This window comes from Rhinolophus sinicus, chromosome 16 (genome assembly GCF_057876585.1).
Source record: "Rhinolophus sinicus isolate RSI-liver-muscle chromosome 16, RSI-T2T, whole genome shotgun sequence".
NCBI lineage: Eukaryota > Metazoa > Chordata > Mammalia > Chiroptera > Rhinolophidae > Rhinolophus > Rhinolophus sinicus.
This window is the reverse complement of record NC_142516.1, coordinates 9,401,795-9,425,988: the sequence shown is the minus strand read 5'-3', so window position 1 is coordinate 9,425,988 and position 24,194 is coordinate 9,401,795. Positions and strand designations below refer to the sequence as shown.

Here is a 24,194-nt window from a genome sequence, read left to right as displayed (position 1 = left end):
ATTACCTTGATTAAACTTGTAATTCTGAATATTAGGTAATGATCACATCACTAATATTTAGGATCTGAATGACATTGAGTACATCAAGAAGACTAATCAACAGTAAATCCTGCTGGGCAGCATTCTTTTCACCTGACAGTACTGTATTGCTAACTTGCGAGTAGCCATAACAACTCTCAGTCAACATCTATTTCTCCCAAATTTGTTTCTAGTCTCCTTGTATTTTTGAAGCTTTGAAAATGACCCTGTGATTTTTCATCTGCACTTGCAGGGCCATTTCCACTAATTTGCCAATGCGGCTTCTGAGATTTGTTTCTTGATGAAATTTTCACCCAGTTGTTTCAAAAGAAAAAACAAACGTCAGAGGTTGAAACTAACTGGTCAGAAATTACATTTATTAAACTTAAGTGAAGAGAATATAATATATAGTTTTGGTGAAAGATAGTTAAGGGCCAAAATTATCATGACTATTAGAAAAGGGTGACTATGACATTTTAATTTTAAATTTTTGTCTAACAAAACCTCTCAGAGAGAGAGACACAGAGAAAGAGACATAGATTAATACCACAATTAAGATTATTTTGATAAAAATCATGTTTAGGGTTTGGCTTTTACTGCATCTTAGTTATGTTGACCAATACCTGGTCAACTAACATGCTATATAATCCAGACACAAAACAAATTAACAAAAGTCCCAGTGCAAAATAAGTACGTAAAGGACTTTATTTCCTTCTTAATTATGTAGATCTACTCCATTCAACATAAGGAAAAACAATTCCTAGAAGAATCATTTGGTGTTAGACTCACATAACAAATATTACTTCTGTCAACAGAACTGATCACATAATGAGTAGTAATTCTATCAACAGTACTGGAGCTATTATAAACATCTCTACATACATATATACAAACAGAACAGTGAGATTTAGATATCAGTCACAGAAGAAATTCCCTTCTTCTGTTTCACGCCTAAGCTCCAAAGGCTCGTTGCACTGAGCCTCGTTCTACCTTCTCTTCCTCCTTCCCAATATTTTAGCCCCATGATTCTCAAGGTTCAGGCATAAAGGATCCTCCTGGTAAATTAATCCAATATTCATCCCTCTTATGAGTGACTGATGTTCAATTCATTTCTACTTATGAAAAAAGGTTACTTAAAAGTAACTTGTCAGCTGACTGACAAAAGTCAGTGTTTATCAACAAAAATTAACAAAAGACTCTTTCCTATTATGCTAAGACTGGGCTACAAAATGGGTGGGAATGTTGCAAATATCCTATTGCAAATAAACACATAAAATAAGTTGGAAATCTTGCAATTCTTAGAAGAACTCCACTATCACTGTTGGGGAAATTAGTAGCAGCTTTCAATGGTTGCTAGTCTTGCTTTTTAATCTTCAGTGGCTCAATCAGCAACGTCATTTTCAAATTAGTTTGACACATGTATCCTTATATTAAAATGCTCCAGTAATTAGATTTGGACATGTATATGTCATGTTTCAAATATGAAACATACCTCGGTTGCTAAAGCACATTTATCATCCTTCCCCCCAATTCTTTGTACATTATAGTCCACTGCCAATGAACTGTTTTCAGCTGGAACGCAGGGACATGCAGGTTAGGTAGGTACTGGAGTCCTGCCTAAGTCAGCTTGAGGTCAACAAAGATGGCATCACTGCCACACCAAGCAGCTGCCCTAGGCCACCAGGTCACACTGCTTCCAGCCCAGTTGTCCTCCCAAACTTGTCATCTCCTTAACTACTTTAGGCAGCATTACAAACTCACCCCACCCACTGTCTTTTAATTTTCACAGTCCCATGATTCTACCCATGGCTTCAGAGAATCTCACATCCCCTTAACTGACCTTCTCTACCCTATCTTAAACAATTCCTGGTCTAGGAAAATCTGTTCTCCCAACTCCCATTTGTATAAGGGAAACCCACACTTAGACTATAACATTCATAAAAGCTCTTTCATCATGCCTAAGGAAAAGAGTCTCAGATCCAAGGGACAGCATGGAGTGCTGTCTTCCTGTAGTCTCCTTGGAAATAGATTTTCAGTTCTTGGATATAAGTACACGTCCTTCTTTCCCTCCTCCCCAAACTCAGATCCTTTTGCATGAAGGGTGAGGTCTATCACCTTTCCCCTCAATCCTAATACTAGTCAAAGAAAAGCGACTGGATAGCTACTGAATAAGCCAAGATTCTGAAGTATGAGAAGCAAGGAAAGGGAGGCAGCAAAATAAAATCCCATATATTTTTAATTAGAATTTTCATACATGCTCTTAGAATGAGCTAAAGCCTCATTCCTTCTCTTAGATGTGAAGCCTAGCAATAACCTTGGTTTTCTGTTCTATTTAACTACGGGTTTTACAGCATTGTTTTCTTCTATTTTTCTGATTCCTTGCTCTTGGCTCTTCTGTTAGGGCCTATTGCCACCTACTGGACTACATAGGACAAAACACCAACGGATTATCACAGGTTCTCAACGCTGTGCTTCCAGAAGATACCACTAGATGGAGACTTCAAACTTTAAGTAGAAGGAGAGTGGCTAAACTTACCCAGAAAACCAGTTGGTTTGGCTACACAAAAAAACTAACACAGGTTCACACAAAAAACTAACACAGGTTCACACAAATAAAACAAAAAGAAATGTGTCCAAAATAATGAGTTAAATAAAAATAAAAATCTTTTGGAGACAGTATGGCACGGAACTTAAGAATATAGGCTTTGACTATTATAAACATAACCAGAAAAAAATTTACCAAGTTTGATTCAGCAACATATAAAAAATAATAATACGGGGCCGGGCCGGTGACTCAGGCAGTTAGAGCTCCATGCTCCTAACTCCAAAGGCTGCCGCTTTGATTCCCACATGGGCCAGTGGGCTCTCAACCACAAGGTTGCCAGTTCAATTCCTTGAGTCCCTCAAGGGGTGGTGGGCAGCGCCCCCTGCAACTAAAATTGAACACGGCACCTTGAGCTGAGCTGCCTCCCAGATGGCTCAGTTGTTGGTTGGAGCACGTCCTCTCAACCACAAGGTTGCCGGTTCGACTCCCACAAGGGATGGTGGGCTGTGCGCCCTGCAACTAGCAATGGCAACTGGACCTGGAGCTGAACTGCGCCCTCCACAACTAAGATTAAAAAGACAACAACTTGACTTGGAAAAAAAAGTCCTGGAAGTACTTTTCCCCAGTACACTGTTCCCCAATAAAGTCCTGTTCCCCTTCCCCAATAAAATCTTTAAAAAACATAAATAAATAAAATAATAATACCTCATGACCCTGTAAGGCTTATCCCAGAATTGCAAGGCTGGTTCAATTTTCAAACATCAACCAGTGTAATTCACCATATTAACATTCTATCTAAATACATGCAAAAGTAGGATTTGAAAATGTTGACACCATTCATTATAAAAAACAAAAACCCTTAGCAAACTAGAAATACAAGAGCACTTCAACTTCCTCAAGCTGATAAAGGGCATCTACAAATAACACATAGCTTCCTGATGTCAAAACTTGTTACAAAGCTACTGTAATCAAAACAGTGTGGTACTGGAAAGACAAACATACAGATAAATGGAACCCTGAAATAAACCCCAGAGAGCCCTGAAATAAACCCTCACATATGTAGTCAATGATTTTCAATAAGGTTGCCATCACGACTCAATGGGGGAAGGACAATCTTTTCAACAAACAGTAATGGCAAAATTGAATGTTCACAGGCAATAGAACAAATGTGGACCTTATTTTATACCACATATAAAAAAAATTACCTCAAAATAGATAAAAACCTTTAGAGGAAAATGTAGAGTAAAACCTTTGGAGGAAAACGTAGAGTAAAAGCTTCATGACATTGGATTTGGCAATGATTTCTTGGATTTGACACCAAAGCCTCAGGCAACAAAAGAAAAAATAACTGTACTACATTAAAATTAAAAACTTCTGTGTGTAAAAGAACACAATCAACAGAGTGAAAAGGCAATCCATGGAATGTGAGAAAATATTTGCAAATCATATATCTGAAAAGGGGTTAATATCCAGAATATACAAAGAACTCTCACAACTAAAAAAAAAAAAAGACATTAAAAATGGATAAGACTGAAACAGGCATTTCTCCAAGGATACACAAATGGCCAGTAAACACATGAAAAGATGTTTCACATCACTCCTCATTAGGGAAATGCAAATTGAAACTACAATGAAATACAACCTCACACATACTAGGATGACTACTATCAAAAACACAGAAAACAAATATTGGTAAGGATGCAGAAAAACTAAAACCCTTGCGCATTGTTAGAGGGAATGTAAAATAGTGCAGCCAGTGGAAAACAATATGGTGGCTCCTCAAAAAATTTAAAATAGAATTACCATATGATCCAGCAATTGAAGTTCTGGGGATATACGCAAAAGAATTAAAAATAAAAACTTGAAGAAATATTTGTACACTCATATTCATAGTAGCATTACTAACAATAGCCAAAAGATATAAGCAACCCAAGTATCCATCAACAAATGAGTAGATAGACACAATGTCATAAATACATACAATGAAATATTCTTCACCCTTAAAAAGGAAGGAAATTCTGACACATGCTACAACATGGGTGAACCTTGAAAACATTATGCTAAGTAAAGCAAGCCAGGCACAAAAGGACAAACACTGTGAATCCACTGACATGAGATACCTAGGGTAGTCATATTCACAGAGACAGAAAGATAATGGTGGCTGCCAGAGGCTGGGGGAATGGGCACATATTGTTAAAAGGGTACAGAGTTTCAGTTTTGCAAGATGAAAAGAGTTCTGTGGATGGATGGTGGTGTAGTTGTACAAAACTATGAATGTACTTAATGGCACTAAACTGAACACTTAAAATGGTTAAGACGGTAACGTTACGTTATGTTACATGTATTTTACAATAATTTTTAAAAATAAAAGAAGAAAAAAAACCTATAGCTAATATCATACTTGATAGTGAAATATTGGACTCTTTCCCCCTAATATCAAAAACAAGACAAGAATGTCATTCTCACCAATTTTATCTACTATTGGACTGGAAATCTTACCCAAAGCAATAAGGTAAGAAAAACAAACAAAAGTCATAAACATCAAAAAGGAAGAAGTAAAATTTTCTTTATTCACAGATGTACACATAAAAGTCTCAAGAAATTTATTTTTAAAAGTTACTTGAACCAGTAAACAAATTTGACAATGTTGTACAATACAAACTCAATATATAAAAATCAATTGCATTTCTATATTCTAGCAATAATTAAAAGATAAAATTTTTAAATAATACCATTTACTCTAGCAGTTCTAAATATATGGAATTCATAGATTACAAGGCTCAATCCTAAAATGACAACTCTCCCCAAATTGATAATATCAATGCAATCCAATCAAAATTTCAGCAGGCTATTTTTTTTTTTAATTTTGACAAACTAATTCTAAATTTTTATTTTTTTTATTTTTATTTAAGTATGTTTTTCCAGGACCCAACAGCTCCAAGTCAAGTAGTTGTTTCAATCTAGTTGTGGAGGGCGCAGCTCACAGTGGCTCATGCGGGGATCGAACAGGCAACCTTGTTGTTAAGAGCACTGCGCTCTAACCCAACAGAGCTAACCAGCGGCCCCTCTAAAATTTTTAATGAAAACAAAACCCTGGAATAGCCAATATAGCCAAAACAACTTTGAAAAAAATGAAGTTGGAAGACTAACACTACTTGATTTCAAGATTTATTACAAAGCTGTAATACTCAAAATGTTGGTGGAAAAATAGATTAATGGAAAAGAATACAGAGTCTATAAAATAGACTCACACATATAAAGATCAAATTATTTTTCAACAAGTGTATTAAAATTTCAATGAGGAAAATCTTTCAAAAAATGGAGTTGAAGGGGTGTGGCCGGTTAGCTCAGTTGGTTAGAGAGTGGTGCTAATAACACCAAGGTTGCCGGTTCAATCCCCGCATGGGCCACTGTGAGCTACAACCTCCTTAAAAAAAAGAAAAAGAAAAGAATGGAGCTGAAACAAAGGAATATTCATATAAAAAGACTTTGATTCCCATCTCATACTGACAAAAAATAAATTTAAAACAGGTTATAGACATAAATGTGCAAGCTAAAACCATAAAGTTTCTAGTAGAAAACAGAAGAATACCTTTGTAACTTCAGGTTAGGCCAAGATTTCTTAGGGAGGACACAGAAAGCATTAATCATAAAAGAAAAATATTAATAAATTGCACTTACATAAAAATGTAAAACTTCTGTTGATCAAAAAACACATGAGCAAAGTAAAATAGAACAGAAAGCCACAAATTGGTAGAAAACATTCACAACACATATATCTCATGAAGGACTCGTATCATTAATAAAAAATACCCACAACTCAATAATAGGACAGAGAACATTTCTTTTAAATAGTGAAAACTTTGAATAGACACTTCTAAAAGATACTATACGAATGGCCAATAAGAGCATGAAAAGGTGATCAACATAATTAGTCATCAGGGAAATGCAAATGAAAACCACATCAGTCCCATTACATGCTTACTAGAATAACTAAAATTTAAAAGTTTACAACATCAGATGTTTGCAAGGATGTAGGGCAACTGGAACTCAGACTCCTGGAACTGTAAAATGTATAAACAATTCAGCAATTTCATAAAAAGTTTAACATACATCTACAATATGACCTAACAACTCCTAGATATACTCGTATGTATAAGAAAAATAAAAACATATCTCCACAAAAACCTTGTACAAAAATTTTCATAGCTGCTTTATTCATAATAGCCAAAAACTATAAACAACACAGGTATCAACAGGTAAATAAACTGTGATATAGTCAATGGAATAATATTCAGAAATAAAAATAAACTATTAACACCTGCAACAACATGGATGCGTCTCAAACATTATGCTAAAAATGCCAGACACAAAAGAGCACATGTGGGGCAGACCGGTGGCTCAGTTGGTTAGAGCGTGAGCTGTGGGCAATGGAGCCGCCAGTTCAATTCCCACATGGGCAGGTGAGCTGCACCCTCCCCAACTAGAATGAAGTCAATGAGCTGCCGCGTGTCCAGATGGCTCCGTTGGTTGGAGCACAGGCTCTCAACCACAAGGTTGCCGGTTCGACTCCCACAAGGGATGGTGGGCTGCACCCCTTGCGATTAACAATGGGCAACTGGACCTGGAGCTGAGCTGCAGCCTCCACAACTAAGACTGAAAGGACAACAACTTGACTTGGAAAAGTCTTGGAAGTACACACGGTTCCCCCAATAAAGTCCTGTTGCCCTTCCCCAATAAAATCTTTAAAAAAAAAAAAAAGAGCACGTTGTATGATTCCATTTATGTAACATTTTAGAAGATGAAAATTAATCTATCATGACAGAAACCAGAAGTTATTGCTTCTTGAGGTAGAATAGTGGGCTCAACTGGGAAAAAGCGCAAGGGAATTTTCTGAAGGGATGGCAATGTGCTGTATCTTGATGGAACATGGATTAAAAGGGTGCATGCATTTGTGAAAACCACTTGAACCTTACACTTATTATATGAGCATTTCACACTGCATGTAAACCATACCATTATTTTAAAAAAGAAAAAGTACACTGGCTTTGGAAGCACACAGGCTCCAGCTCTGCCATTTACCAGCTGAGTGACCTCAGCCAAGTATTAAACTGTCAGTTTCCTCATTTGTGAAATGGGGAGAACAAGAGTTGACAACAACCTCATAGATCTGCCAGAAAGAAAAATGAGATGTTTCAAAACCATTAGCATAGTAAATGCTCACTAAATGTTAATAAAAAAGTGAGAAACCCTTCGTCATGTATTTCAGCAAGAGAGAAACATGTAGGAATGGCTAGAGCAGCTAATTGCTGGGCAATTCACATATATTACTTATTTTTTAAAACAGCCCTTAAAAAGGAACATTACTATTTTATGGATGAAGAAACTGAGCTTCACAGTTGCCTATGGTCACTCAGCAAGGAAGTGGCGAAGATGCAAACTCACTCATGCTTTGCCCACTGCACCATGCTATCTTCCACTAGGGTCACTGTCAGCAACATAACCCTGCAACTGCAGGAGAGCACAATTCATAACAGAAGCTAGTAGAGCTTCCTTTATTTTCAATAGTACAGCAGTGTCAAGCCTGACACTGAAAAGAAGGCAGATTCTGATAGCTTGATTAGTGAAGGGAGGCAGGGCTACAAGGAGAAGCCTGAAAATGTTACTGGAGGCTTTTGCCCTGTTCTTTGGCTTCAACATGGTTCCTGCTACTTGAGGACACTGATTCCCCTTCCTTAGAGCGATTTCAACATAGAGAATTCTGAATGTAAAATCTTGATCTAAGTGGGAAGCTGGAGCCCAGGTGGCTCAATTTGGCAGAATAGCCTTGGAAACTTGGCAGCTGAAACGACAACCACAGATTTTTTTAAAAAGTACATTCTGTATCTTTTTTCTTAACTTAAGAGCCTTGTTTTAAAAAAATCGAAACACAGAAATAATGAAAGTTACCCTGTGATCCCATTTGCCCAACGATACCACTGTTAACAAACAGTTCAGTGTATCTTCTTCCAGACTAAAAAAATCTGACTTCTCCTTAATGATTCTATCATATTCCATTGCATAGATAACAATCCATTTAACCAGTCCCCTATTAAACTTCTGAACTATTTCCATTTTTTTTGCTATTGTAAATTCTGAAATAAATATCTATGAAATATACAATTTTTGTACATGTTGCATACCTGTCATTTCTTATAAGATAAAAACCTATGAATACCTATGAATATGTATGAATTTCTAAATCTGCAATTTTAAATTTTAAACTGCTAAATCTGCAGAAATAAACCTGCACATTTTCAGTTTTGACAGATATTAGATTACACTCATGAGTTCCGATTGTCCCACATCTTCATCTGCATTAACAATTATCATTCTTTAACGTAGGAGATGCAAACTCAAATGCCTGACAAACAAATGGATAAAGGAGGCTCTATAGGTTTATGATAAACCTGACAGCGCATGCTCACTTACAGAGGGCCGCCACTACTCTGTTCCAGCCAACAGCTGCCACGTGAAAATCCAGGCCCAGGGTTAGACCTTCCCATTTATCAAGGCCATAACCCAAAGTTTTATGAAATTCTCGCAACTTTTAAAAGTTGGCAACTAATATGCTTTTATGTATTTGGGTAGTCAAACAAAAGACATCTATAGTCCAGACTACATTTAGCACATGGAATTTTATGCTAACGTAAAAAAGATGTAACACTGTATTTTCACTTTGAACCTGATTATTCACGAAGTTTACCTTTTCCCATGTATTTATTCAATTTTGGTCATTACTGACTATTAGCACCCTTCAAAAAAGATGCTTATCTTTTTTTCAGATTCATATCAACAACAAATACTGGACCAAAAAAAAAAAAGATATGTAACTTCAGGTACAGAGGCTAAAGAGCGGTCTTCGTTTACCAAAGTGTTCCCAGAAAATGCATATGATGAGTCACTTGGGAATGAGGTGCTATACTCTCCCCAGCATACATCCAGCACCACAAGACTTTTATTAGAGAAAATATTAATTTGTAAAACTCTGCATAACTTTGAAGAGGGTGGCTTTAGTAATCTAGGGTTTCCCTCCACTACTTGACTCGTTTACCTAACACAACAAATACTCTCTTTGGTGAGACATCAAAAAAGAGAAAAATTCCTACACATCCCCCCGTTACCATATACTGGATTTCAACAACCACTTTCAGTCTTTTTAAAATGAAATAAAACATAGGTTTCCATGAACCTTCCTCTGCTCTCAAAATCCTACTGCAGTACTGCTCACACAGAAAGAACAATTTCAGCAACCTATCCAGCTTCAAAGTTTTCTCTCATTCCTTCTTAGTCAACCATTACAAATCTCCAGACCCAGATGTTCAGGCATTCCGTGCACCCACCAGAGATAATGGCAGAGATCCATGACTCTCCAAGGACCCAACAACAGCCTTTGAATGCAACTATCTTTTCATCAATTGTAAACAAGTCCTTGCTCTTGGCTCCATAGGGAGTCCCTACCAAGTCAGTATAAACTCTGAAATAGGGGCAGAGGTCAAGGGGATGAGAGCTCAGCCTAAGCTCTGGATCTCATGCCACCGCCATCCTGTTCAAAAGAATCCTTATCAGAAGGGAACTCCTCAGCAAAAGGTCACAATCAGGAGACTTGATCTAGCAGTGATCCGGCAGATTCAGCTGAAGTTTTGGAAGCAGACTCTTGGAACAGTTGTGATTGCAAAATACCTAAATCACTAACTGAATGTCGTGGAGGAAAGGTGGCATAAAGGAAAAACAAAATTTGTGAACTTATCTTCATTTGTTTCAGGAAAGAACCTGTCTGATAAATAGTGGATAAATCTTGAACTTGAGCCACAGAAGAAATCTCTTTGAGAACCTATTCCACAGTGAATTATTCTATTTTGTGTCCAAAATCATTCTAATATATGCAACAGTCCAAATGACACTTAGAAGTTTTTATTCTTCTGCACACAAAAAGTCCCCATGATGTATGTCAGAAATCATTATACTGCCTCAAACTCTTCCATTAGCTTTTGAGACCTGTCACAGACAAGAGCCCTAGAGACAGGATAGAAGATTAGTTACAAAAGCAGCTCTAAAGTCTCAGATACTTCTCCACTACATACCATGGGGGAGTCATTTACCCTCTCCAGGCCTCAGTGTTCTCATCTGTAAGATAGGGATAGTAACTTTTTAAACAAGTTTTTTGAGTGCTTAATGAAAAACATATATGAAGCATTTAGTGTGCAGTAAATTTTAACTATCGTCATCACCATCACCATCATTATTTACTACAAGCCACATATCATCAAGTTTTGTGTCTGTCTTTCTAATTAAACCAGAGTCCCTTAGGGTTATGTCTTATCATGTTCCCCCGAAAATAAGACCTCACCAGAAAATAAGCCCTAGCATGATTTTTCTGGATGACATCCCCTGAACATAAGCTCTAATGCGTCTTTTGGAACAAAAATTAATGTAAGACCTGGTGTTATTTTCGGGGAAACATGGTAGCTTGGCATACACATCAAAGGGGAAAAAGAGAAGTGGGGAAGAAAGGAAAGAACAATGGACTAAGTATTACAAAGTTAAATTTAAAATTAGATAAATTTATGGGGGTGGCCGGTTAGCTCAGTTGGTTAGAACGTGGTGCTAGTAAGACCAAGGTTGCCGGTTCAATCCCCGTATGGGCCACTGTGAGCTGAGCGCTCCTTAAAAATATATACATAAATAAATAATAAAATAAAATTAGATAAATTTATACAATATATTCTTCTCATTCCTACTAAATATATGCAGCGTGCCATGGCACATAAGGAATGCCCAATAAGTCTTAATTTTCTTTCCTTCCTTGATCTCTAACACACAGCCTTAAGTTAATTCCCTTCAGACCACACCTGGGCTTATACGAACTGTTTTCTGAGATCAAAAATTGTGACCTACATTTTGACAACTAGGAATGGCCCCATTAGGACATGGTACAGAATATTGAAATTTGGATAGAACTTACAGTTACTTTAGCTGAGATGTATGTTTCTCTTTTGTAGCTTGAAGGATCCACAAAAAGTCTCCTTGAGATCCCAAAATACTTGACAGATGAATACAAAGCCAAAGCAAGCTAGTGGAGTTAGGCTGTCTTATTCTAAAGCTGGTTTTTATCTTGCCTGTTCATCCCACTATCACCCATGGATCCCTGCTTGGTGGGCATCTATCAGTATGGCAAGAGAGGACAAAGATTCATTTAACTTGCAACTTTCTTTTGAAATGCTCATTTATCTAGGTCCTTCCTTGATCAGTAGAAAAATACATATATATACATACAGACATATTTTGAAGTCTAGGTCAGCAAGAATCCGAAGCCTGCAGTGTTTTTAAAATGGTAATGGTCAGGTTTTTAATTGCACAATTTTTTTCCTCAACATGCTCTCTGTAAGGCCTTGCTACTGATCAACCAAAGAAAAAGTGCAAAACCTGAGTATTTGTTTTAAATAAGCATAGGGTTAACTTTTTTAGTTTCCTAAGAGGTTAAATGGGTTGGCAGATGGTCATTTGGGAGGTTACCTGCTGCTGGTTGGGGGAAGGGGCCCAAAACATCCTAACAGTCAACCAGATGGCAAAAAACAGTCTTGACCAAACTGGTCAACAGTGTATGTATGAGCTCTGCTCCTCTGAGGGAACTACTTACTTGAAGTAACTTACACCTGCTAACATCTGGAATGATTTACCTTTGTGTCATTAAGAAACACGAGCTAGTTTAATTGAATAAAGTGCAATTACAACAGCCTGTGAGTACAGAGAGACTGAGAATTTCAACATTATGCTGCATAACCTAGACTAGCATACACTTAATAGTGTTTACCACTTGCCAAGAATTATTCTAAATACATATATTACTTTATTTAATCCTCACAACAGCCCTGTAAAGTAGGAATAGCTTTCTATTGCCACCATTTTACAGATGGAAACACTGAGGCAGAGAGGTTAAATAACTTAGCCAATCTAACCACTATACGCTGTACACCTAATATAAAATAATACTGAATGTCAACTATAATTTCTTTAAAAAATAGTCACAGGGATGTATAGTACAGCAAAGGGAATACAGTCAATATTGTAATCACTATGTACAGTATCAGATGGTAATAGACTTACTGGGGTTATCATTTTGCATAGTATATAAATGTCTAATAACTATGTTGTTTGCATACCTGAAACTAACTAACTAAATAAGTAACTTGGGCAAGATTATAGTGCTACTAAATAGAAGCCAAGTGGAAACCAAGCAATCTTGAGCCAGAGAACATGCTCTTAATTCTGAAGAGTATTAGCTGGTATAAAAAACTAAATGGCTCAAGTGAAATGCAGACAAGAAAATTATATAAAAAACATATTCACTGTGGCATTATTTATAATGTAGAAAAAGCTGGTAACAATCTAACTGCCTAATAACAGGACAATGGTTGAATAAATCATGGTAAAGTTATTACAATGAAATATTGTAATGAAATCTTACCATTAAAAATATTTATGAAAAATGTTTCATGACTTAAGACAACGCTCCCAATGTAATGCTGAGGGGGCGGGAGGCAGGTAGAGAACAGGATACAAAATTGTGTACGTATTATATTTCCTATTTATTTATGTAAAAAAAAATAAGCTCAGATGCAAACAGAAGGACATATTCTCAAATAACAATGGTTATTTCCAGGTGGTGGGATTAAGGGTGTTTGTATTTTCCTTTCAGTGTTTTCAACAATGAAACTGCATTGTCCTACTATCAGTTTAAACAAAGGCATTGTTTTTTCTTTTAATCAAGCTATACCAAGATCCTTAAGCAGATGATTAAAAAAACAGCTAAAAAGCTCTGTCTGATTTCAAGTAGTTACTTTCCTTGAGATAATAACCTTTAAACATTAAACAACATAGTCAGCACATACTAAAAAGAATACACACCTTCAATTTTGGAAACTGCATTAAAATGAGTATTTTCAATTTTGGTCAATGTTTATTCTCTAATTATTTGTAGGATTATTTTACAAGAAGAAAAATAGATTTAACTATTTACAGGCCAAAAACTCAGGAATGGCTTTGCTGAAAGAGATAAGGGACAAAAGTTTGACTGCGGAAGAACAGCTGTTGCTAATCCTACTATTTACCCTTTGACCTTCTATCTGGCCAATGACTGAACAGTATCAATTGTTTTCCTGTATTATGTGCTGTTTACAATCCCTGAGAGGCATGAAAGGAATTAATAATTTAGCCTAGAAAGCTGACAGCCTTTATTGGGGAGCCCCTTGTCTGCGGGATAGTAATCAGAGCAAGTAGCTGTCCTGAAGTCATAGGTCCCTTTACTGTTCCTGTTTATAGCTTAATTGGCCCCCAGACATAAATCAATTATTTCTCCTGTTTTAAGCAACAATGACTTCTATTCTCTAACTTTCCTTGTATCAAGCCAGTCCTTGTTCTCGAGTTTTACAACTACACGGTAAACACGATGGCTGAGGAAAAAACTCGAGGGGCAGGGCGGACTGGGGTTATTTGGAAACAGAAGCACAGAAAGGTTATACTGTTTTGAACTTCTCTTGACCTTTGACTGCCCTTGTCCCTAGCTTATGCTAATGGGCAGGGTACAGAGATACTTCTTGTAGAAATGAACTTAGCCTGAACCTGTGCCGTAACATTGGACTCCAGGAAGCCCAGGAATCATAGGAAGGCAGCTAGAGCGTGAACAGCTGCCCATATTCTAAACATGGCTATCCATCTGCTCTATCACAGAAAAGGCTTTAAAAAAAAAAAAAGGGCCATCTGAAGTGGACAAAGTCATTCCTTCCTCATATAGTTCCAACACATCCCACCTGTTATCCCAAACCTGCTGTCAACAACCACTGTGGGGCACAATGGGAAATCAGCAACAATGGTATTTCCTGTTCCAAAATAAGCAAGTATGAGTAGGCTTTCCCCATCAGGAATTCAGGGATTAGGGGAGACTCTGGGATCTCTGAATTCCAAAGATGCATCACAGAGAAATCCCTATTGTTCTCAATCTCATGTGCAAACAGTCATGAAGTATTAACATAGGAGATGTCATTCCTTCCTCATCAGAAGCCAAGAAACTTGTAGTATCAACAATAATCAATGTAACACAACACACACAGCCCATCTTGGATTTAAGGATTCCAATCACTCAGTAGGGCTAAGCCTGCTCATCTGAACTGCAACGCTGGTTCAAATTAAAATGATAAATTTTTACTTCAGCTCATTTATTATTACAATATCAGATCTTTATGTACTTCTTCAAAGAGAAAGAATAAAAATACTAACTTCACAAGATAATATAGGGATTATTAAGAACATTAGCCACATAAGCTAAATACAATTTTTAAAAGAAAAGTGATTTTTTTTTTTTAGGTGACTCCCATTCTGCACTGATACATAATATTGTGATTCAGTATTTGTTCATCCTCATGGAATGGCGAGGTCTGTAAAATCAGCCAGCTAGAGATTCTACGCAGAAACGTTAAATGGGTTAGGATCAGATGGCCCAGAAAGAAGAATCATTCAATAATAATCATTATGAGAATATCAGGGGCCTTTCCTAGAAGATGGGCATGAGGTATTTTCAATTGCTACTAAGTGCAGAAAAGAATAAGTTTGGTTACTATGTGCTAAATTAGAGGTTTAAAAAGCATTTTTCAAATAATTCCAGACAAGGAAATATTTTCTAATAGACAGTTACTACATGCGGGCAGGTCCTAGACTTGTTTATCTGTGTATCCCTGGAGGGTAGAAATGGGCATGGAGCAGAGAGAACAGTCAATATTTAACTGAGTTCTCAATTATCTGGCGTGTTTTATGTGTAGTTCTGTCTGAAAGATTACAAGGCATCTCAATGTCCTTCCTAGCATCCAAAAATGTTTCTAAGAAAGGACCATGACTCAGGAATGTACCTTTTCCTCCTCCCAAGTAAAGGCTATTCATAAGAAAAGGACAAAGAAAAAACTGTGCTCACTCATAGGTACTGGGATTTCAGGTGCTAGGGTGGGGTAAACTGAGCCTATACTATGTACAAAACTGATTCTGAACTTCCCAACTTCTAGACAGACAAATCTATTTCCCTGGTGTTTGGTAAGCATTTTGCCTCTCAATTAGGAAGCATTAGTTAAACAAACATAAATGTTTATACTATGAAGGTGTGTGGGGAAAATATGTGAGAAGGTCCACAATGTCAGAGAGCTGCTATTAGCAGGATGGTGAGAAGGTGAACTTTACCACTTACCTCAACAGCAGGGTGGTGACAAATAGCCAGCCCCATGTTCCTAAAAAGTACCAGAACTAGAACTATAACTCTAAATCATCTCATGGATTCTCAATTCAAACTATTAATCAACCTTTTGGCATGACAGCAAAATAAAGTCTGTATACACTAGATATTCCCACATCCTGTTTCTAATAGTTCTAACCATATCTGAGAATGACGTATGCCACATTTTGAGAGCACTGGAAACACAGATGATTATCTATGAGCAAGACTTACATAGTCCTGAGAAGCCTAATTTAATTAGACCTTGAAATGGTCACTCTAGTACCTTACCCTTAAGAATGTAGATGAGGTGCTTCAGAAATTAAACTGTGGTGCAAAAGTTATTGATTTTAAATATTTAAACCAAGCATAATTCTCCTTTGAAAGAAATTATGTCAAAACTAGTCAATACTTTAGAAAAGTGGTTGAGGATATATGCTTATATGTGTGCATACATAAAAGCACACGTTTTGTTGTTACTGGCTTCGTGAGGAAGGGGAATGGGGCAAAGAAATAAGTATCAAATAGAAAATTTCAGCAAACCAATTTTCTATTAAACGGCTAGATTCTAGCCATTGAATACTGGGAGAAGGAAAACAAAAACATAACTGAGAGAAGGAAAAAAAAAGATACAATGCCCTCCCCATAATTATAAATTAAAGTGAAACAAAATCTGAGTTCACAAGGCCTATCAATGACATCTTAAGTTTTACGTTTAAAAGTACACACATACATACTTTTTTTTCAGTCATGAACACTGGGGAACATTCAGAACTTACTAGTGCCTGGGTCGAGCTCTGCCAATTCATCCTGACAAAAACCTAAAGAGAAAAACAATAAGAAAAAAAAGATTATAATTCTTGAATTACTCAAAGGGACTCCATATGAAAATGCAAATATTATAGTGTCAAAAAAAAAAATCCATACTCAAAAGTCAAACCTGGATTTAAATCATAGCTCTGTAACATTTAGCTCTCTGAGCCTCCATTTCATCACGTTTAAATTAAAAAAATGGACAGGAACAGCACTTACCACAGAGTAGTAATGAAGATTTTTTTAAGTGAGATACTAATATAAAGTGCTTATTTAGCACAGTCGTTGGCACACAGTAAGGGCTCAATAAACAACAGTACAAATAATTATAAGTTAGTATGCAATGTAAGCTGGAATAAAAATTCATAGGAAAATTACAATTCATTTAATATCTGTCATGTTCTACTTATCAATTATTTTCCAAAAGAAAGCAAAATATACAAAATATTAACTTATGGCAAATATCAAACAGTAATTTTACTTAAAATTATCACAGATGCCGAAGAATTTGACCTATACACATGAATAAAAACAATTCTTCCATTAATAAGTATGGTATCCAGATTGAAATAAATAGCTCTCAAAGCATATTTCAGACCCCAAAAGTCTGAGTTACATCTGTCTGATTGGTGAGTAATTATCATAGTAAGAGAAAAATCAAGCACAGCAAAAGGCAAGCACACAGTAGGTGTTCTATATATAGTTAATGAATAGTTCTTTTTTCCTGAAATGACTGCCAACTTTCTCCAGTTTGCTTTCTATTCATTATCAGTTTAAATATTTCCTCAGAAAAGCTTTTCCTTGCCTCCCTTACCCTTGTCTCATACACAAGGTCAAAGTTCCATTATAATTTTCTATAATATTTCATGTATTAATCAACAAGGAATTATTTGTTCAATGTCTGACTCCACTATTAAAATGTCTGTTCCACGGAGCAAGGGACCTGGCCTTTCTTATTCACAAATGTATCCCCATTACCACTCACAAGCACAAAGTAGTTGTTCAATAAACATCAACTATAGTATCGCAATGGTAAATTCAAAAATTATGGAGCCAAACTAGGACTACAGGTATATGAGAACATTTCCTGTCATCAGAACTAGGCAACCGAAAGCCAGACCAGCAACTGGGAGTCATGTGGAGATGAGGGATTCGGGTAGCAGGTAAACTGTTTCAACATCACAACTTTGAAAGCCCTTTGCAATCCTGACTGTTTTGGCCACACCATTCACTAAACGTGCCACATCCCTTATTGCCTTTCTGTGCTTCCTCCTCCTTCTCCACTTGGGGAAGAATTAGTCATCCTTCAAGATCCAGCTCAAATATCACCACCACTGTACAACATGGAAAAAAGGAGAGGCCCCTCCTGCATTCACCAAAAGATAAAGGAACAATTTAAATATCTGCCTCCTCTAGAATGTGAGCTCTTCAAGGGTAGAAACCAGGCCATATCCGTTTGTGGAACTGCATCTAGAACAGTCGCTGATACATTATGGAAGGTGTTCAAATGCAGGATGAACTGAACAGAAAACACAAGCAGGCCTCTAGCTCAGTCTGGGGGGGGAAAGTCACAAAATCTGAAAATCTAAGTGTAGCCAGAAAAGTGTGTGGAAGTTCTGAATGAGAAAATCTGGTCTGGAACACCAGAGTTTGGAAGCTGCTAAAAGTGGCTGACATGCCTGAGCAGACCCCCTCCGAGCAACTTTAAAGCCTTCCTACATAAAGGCAATGGGAATCAGAGAAGCTGTGGAGAGAGGCCAGGTAATGAGGAAACAACTCATCATTACACATGGGTTCGATATTGAACATCCTTCCAGAAGTGAAACTGAGAATAAATGTTCACTTAACACACACTGACTTAAAAATAGGACAAAAGCATGGGAAGGCAGAGTAGTGTAATTAAAAAGTTAGATCTTGCCTAAATTCTAGTCCAAGCCATTTTTAGTTTGGTTATATGACTTCAGGCAAGTTGCTCCCTATCCTGGACATTAAATGAAAAGATTGTACTAGAAGTCTCAAGGAAGGACAAACCTTAATGCATTTTCTGAAAACAAACAACATTCTGGACTCAGAATAACTAGATAAACTATAAAGAGACAGTGACTAAAAAACAAAGAAAATACTAAAAAAATAGTTAAAGTTGCCATCTATTGCTTTTATCTGCCTAGTAACCCCCCTTCTGTTAACGGCATCCTGATTTTCCTTTGGAGACTTTTCCCTTTTACACTTTCAGAGCATTAAGACCCAAATGAGATGGACCCTGACCTTGCTATAAACCGGGTTAACAATCGCCCTTTTTCTGGCCAGAATCCTAGAGGGTGCAGAGGAGAAGAAGGTCCTGCTGTACCAGAAACCCTTAACAAAACGTGAAGGAATTTCAGATAGCTGAAGATCAAGCGCTGAAAAAGAAGTTTGCCCAAAAGATGCTTCAAAACGCAAGGAGGCTTATCTGTGAAAAAGCGAAGCACTACCACCAAGAACACAGGCAGATGTACAGGACTGAGATTCGGATGGTGAGGATGGAAGAAAAGCTGGCAACTTCTATGTACCTGCGGAACCCAGACTGGCACCTGTCGTCAGGATCAGAGGCACCAGTGGTAACTCTGTGAGCCCAAAGGTCCGAAAGGTGCTGCAGCTTCTTCACCTTCGCCAGATCTTCAATGGCACCTTTGTTAAACTCACCAGGCTTTAACTAACATGCTTAGGATTGTGGAACCATATACTGCATGGGGTACCCAAACCTGAAGTCAGTAAATGAAATGACCTAGCGTGGTTATGGCAAAATCACCAAAAAGGAACTGCCTGGACAGAAAACACAATGATTGCTCGATCCCTTGGTAAATGTGGCGTCGTCTGCACGGAGGATCTGATTCATGAGATCTATACTGATGGAAAACGCTTCAAGGAGGCAAACAACTTCCTGTGGTCCTTCAAATTATCTTTTCCACGAGGCAGAATGAAGGAAAACACCACCCATTTTGTGGAAGGTGGAGATGCTGGCAACGGAAAACCAGAACAGGCTTATCAGAAGGACGGACTAAGGTATCTACCGCGGTTATTTTTGTCATTTGATCAGTTAATAAACAGTGACTGTTTTCAAACTGAAAATAAATCGGGGTTGACAACAGCGTCTACCTCACAGGTCTGCCGAAAGAGATGATGTATGTAAAGGCTTTGCACGGTACTTGACGGTCAGAGCTCAACGTACTCGTCTGTGAGCTACTACTACTCACTCACTCCTAGGGTCCATTCAATCCAGTGCTGTGTGTGGGGTAGCGAAGAACACATTATAGGAGGGGAGCTACTGACCCCTTCATGACCATCCTCAAAGACCTGGGGTGGAACCTAACATCACTAATATCGTTTTTGCTGTACATGCTATGGTTCTTGAACCTCTGTTTATATTTTGAGCCTGTAAATTGCCAGATATATGCTACCCCGAGAGAGGAGGACTCTATATTTGCCTTAAAACAAATTCCTTTCATGGTCACAACGAGCCCTGATTATGGAATTCAGTAACTATGTCTCCGTTCCCTCCACCCAGCCCTGAGACCACTGGCTAATGTCTCTGGTTTTACAGATCCCCATTCGTGCAGGAGGCTGAGGAGATATGGAGAACAATGCTAATCCTACCTCCTGACGACAAGTGAATGGAATGGCTAGATCTGGCTACCATTCTCAGGGTCTCAGCAAACAGATCTAGCTAGCAAAACGATTCCTGGCTAGAAGAAGCCAAATCACTGCTACCAGAAGTAACCCCAACATTTGTTCAGCTCAATCCAACATAAAGGCAAAGGTCATCAGAGTTGTTCAGCAAAAAGCAGATTCCTACGCCACACAAATACATAAAGATACCCCCAAAACCATCCGCCTCACAGACTATAACACATTCAACAGATTAGGATATGTTCTGAGAAATCTTTGGCTGGTGACTTAAATTGCTTTAAAAAGGGACAGACAAGAAACACAGATTGTTTCCTCAGATGATATATCACCAAGTCAGTGTACGCATAGGCAATCAGAAATTGAGTGCAAAGCTTGTATTCACTTACTATGTTTTAACTTAGAAGAGACATGCATAGTGAAAAGGGCATCTGTCCGAGTCAGAGTTGAATTCAAATCCCAGATTTGCCACTATTTTTGTTTAATTCACTACTCAATGTTTATTTTGTAAAATGGGGATAAAAATAACCATCTTGCTCAACTGTTGTGAGGATTTGGAGAATATATATAAATCACCTACTTTATGACAAGTGATAGATAAATGGCTCTAAGTCTAGGAAATTTCTTTCACACAAAGAAAGATCCAGTCGACAAGCTTTTCTCCAAAAGGCATTTGACAAAAAGAAAAAGATTAGTGACTGCTCAATCTGTGATTGACTACAGTGACAGGATAAAAGGTTACTTATTTTTTTCTGTATTTACTCTTTGACCATAAAATTATGTATTTACCACAATAGGATCTTCGAGTACCCATTTTTTTCCCAAATGTGAACAAATACAATTTATGGGTAATACCTATAAATTCAAGCCTGAAATACTAGCTAATTGTCATCTATAATGTGTCTTTTACAAAAGCAAGTTAAATGTTACTCTAGCAATGTTTTCATTTGACAGTAGGAAGGCAGCATGGTTACAACAAAGACCTGGACCCTGGTCAGGACTCCGTCACCCAATCTATATGAAGCCCACTGGCAAAATTAAGATAAGGCCCTTAAAAGGTAAAATTCTACAATTCTGATCAAAAATCCCATCTTTCCCCAAAACAGAAAGTATATAGCGATACCCTCCTTCATGACGTGCCTACCACTACAACTTTCTCTTGCTCCCCCCCACTCTCCCCACAGTGCCTACTCCATCCACACCGAACTACAGGCATACCTTGTTTTACTGCCACTCGTTTTACTGAGCTCCACAACGGTTTCATTTTTTACAAATTGAAGGCAAGACCCTTCACCAGCAAAGGGCCGTGACTTGTTTCATTGCGATCCTTGCGTTACTGTGGTGCTCGGAGCCAAACCCACAGTATTTCCGAGGTCTGCCTGCCTGCACCAGTGGCTCCTCAAAGCCAACGTGCTCTTTTAGCCTCCATTCCTGTGCACATCCAGCTATGTTCTCCGCCTGCGCCCAGCCTCATTCAGCATTCTGATGGCAGGGTACAGGTCAGATCGCTAACCCTTCCCCCTCCCTCTCCCACACACGCTCAAGTCCCAGTTAGGCGCTACAGATGCAATAACTGAACCTATTAGCTTTTCAGGGACCTCTGAAGGAGAGAAGAAAAAAACTGGTTTCAAACTCTAAGAAATAAACAAAACAGGCCTACAAATTTGAAATTAATTTTTTTTTAAAGATACTTTTTTTTAATTTTTTATTGGGGAATACTGGGGAACAGTGTGTTTCTCCAGGACCCATCAGCTCCAAGTCATTGCCCTTCAGTCTAGGTGTGGAGGGCGCAGCTCAGCTCCAAGTCCAGTTTTCAATCTTTAGTTGCAGGGGCGCAGCCTACCATCCCATGCGGGAATTGAACCGACGACCTTGTTGTTGAGAGCTCGCGCTCTAACCAACTGAGTCATCCTGCCGCCCCTCCAGAAGCTCAGCGGCAGCTCGTTGTCTTCACGCAGCTCACTGGCCCATGTGGGAATGAAACCGGCAACTCTGTTGTTCAGAGCGTGCTCTGTAACCAACTGAGCCATCGGCCGCCCCTAAAATGTTTTAGTTATATATGAAACAGCATTATTTCACCTAGGCAACTGCAATTCAAGTTTTATATAGTTTTAAATGCAAGATATGAAATGAAGCAGAGCTTCCAGAAGTAAATCATGGGTCTAAAAGGGTTTTGAAACTGCTCTGGTTAGTTAGGTGCCCCTACTCTATCTCCACGGGTCCCTGAGATTCCCCTTCATGATCAGGGCTATTGACTGAATTCAGTTTCTAGAGAAAGTTATTTTCCATATTTCCCCCAAAAAGCTAAATTTTTTTACCCAGGATTTGTACTGATATACAACAGTGATTCACTAGTCCTTTCTGGACCAATCAGCTCTGGTCATTTGTATCAGTTTCCCATCTGCTTTGTCTCCCCTGATCATGATGAGGTCCCCAATGAAACTCTGTGTCCTTCTTTCAGTCAGATCTGGTCTCAGCCCTAACTATACCCCCAGTTCTAGGGCTGAAGCGTGTCCCAGGATCCCAGGAAAAATTGCTCAGTAATGTTGAATAACTACTTCTTTCTCCAAAAAGCGATGGTAGTAAACCACAATGACATCACAATAAATTCCAGTTCACTCTTCCCTGCCTTTAAAGTCTAGAAAGTGATGTACAATAGAAATTCCTACATGTAAATGACCTCTGTCTACACTGTCCAATCAGGTAGCCACTAGCCATATATGGCTACTGAGCACTTAGAATGTGACTATTATAACTGAGTGTTATACAGGGTCTCTGGTCCCACTCCCTGCACAAGAACACAGGACACAGCTAGGCCAAAAAGGAACACCCACAGAGCCATAGATAGGGGAGTCATACCACTATATTCTTGCTGGTGGCTGAGTTGGAGATACAAAAGCAAACATCCGCCAGTACCCCAACAAGGGGTCTTCCTGCACCCCAGTCTCGCTGGGGGACGGGGGAGACACAGGAAGTAGGATCAACACGATCTGCAATCCGCCATCTGCTTCTCTGCCAACCAACCAACCCCCCAGCGTAGCCACGGCACTTATATTAGTGGCTCACGGCTAACCAGTAACAGCTGACGGCCACCCAGCCACAGCGGATGGCCATCTGATCACAGCTGATGGCCATCTACTACCCGAGCCAGCACCTTTCCACGTGAGGCCGAGAGCCTGGAAGCTGCTCTTTGAGACTGTCACCACACTGAGGAACTGAATTTTTAATTGTATTTAATTTTAATTAATTAATGTAGCCACATAAGGCCAGTAGCTATTATGATGGACAAGGTAAGACTAGAAAGCTTTCCATCCTGCTAAATTTATTATATTATCTTTTGGATTCTGTTGCAGCTTTAAAGAAAATGAACTATGAAAATGCTTATGCTAGTATTATTTACTATCCAATTTATAAGTGTATCAGTTATTATCAGAAAAATATTTCCATCAGCCTGCAAATACAGTCACTTATTCCTTCAAATGGTATTAATGTTATACCTGCCCACGTTGTAGCAGGCCCTGGCCTGGAAGACATACGTATGAATAAGACTGACCCTACTGGCAGAGAATGAATAGTCTAAAGGGGTACAGAACAGACAAAAACTAGCTACAGAGCACGACTATGTGAATGTATTTAATGCAACTGAACTATACACTTAAAAATGGTCCAAAAGGTAAACTTTATGTTACACATATTCTACTACAATAAAAACAAAATGAAAGTCGAATGAAATAAAGATGGTGAAATAAAAAATAACTTTTTAAAACAATTAACTGTAGGGAATGAATGACAGAGACAGATGGACAAGAAAGCCGTACAGAGTAGTAAGAGCACACATTCTGATATGAGAATAAGCTTGAG

The 24,194-nt window shown here is 38.1% G+C and overlaps 1 protein-coding gene and 1 pseudogene across 2 annotated transcripts in view; one reads left to right on the top strand and one right to left on the bottom strand.

The window, feature by feature from the left end:
- NR6A1 (nuclear receptor subfamily 6 group A member 1) overlaps positions 1-24,194 on the bottom strand; it is a 202,487-nt gene that overhangs the window by 152,435 nt on the left and 25,858 nt on the right. For both annotated transcript variants that reach the window (XM_074330999.2, XM_074331000.2), the window contains exon 2: positions 16,637-16,678. In XM_074330999.2, the coding sequence (XP_074187100.2) occupies positions 16,637-16,678 (42 nt within the window). The remainder of the gene's footprint in view (positions 1-16,636; positions 16,679-24,194) is intronic.
- LOC109445995 (large ribosomal subunit protein uL30 pseudogene) lies at positions 17,865-19,711 on the top strand (annotated as a pseudogene).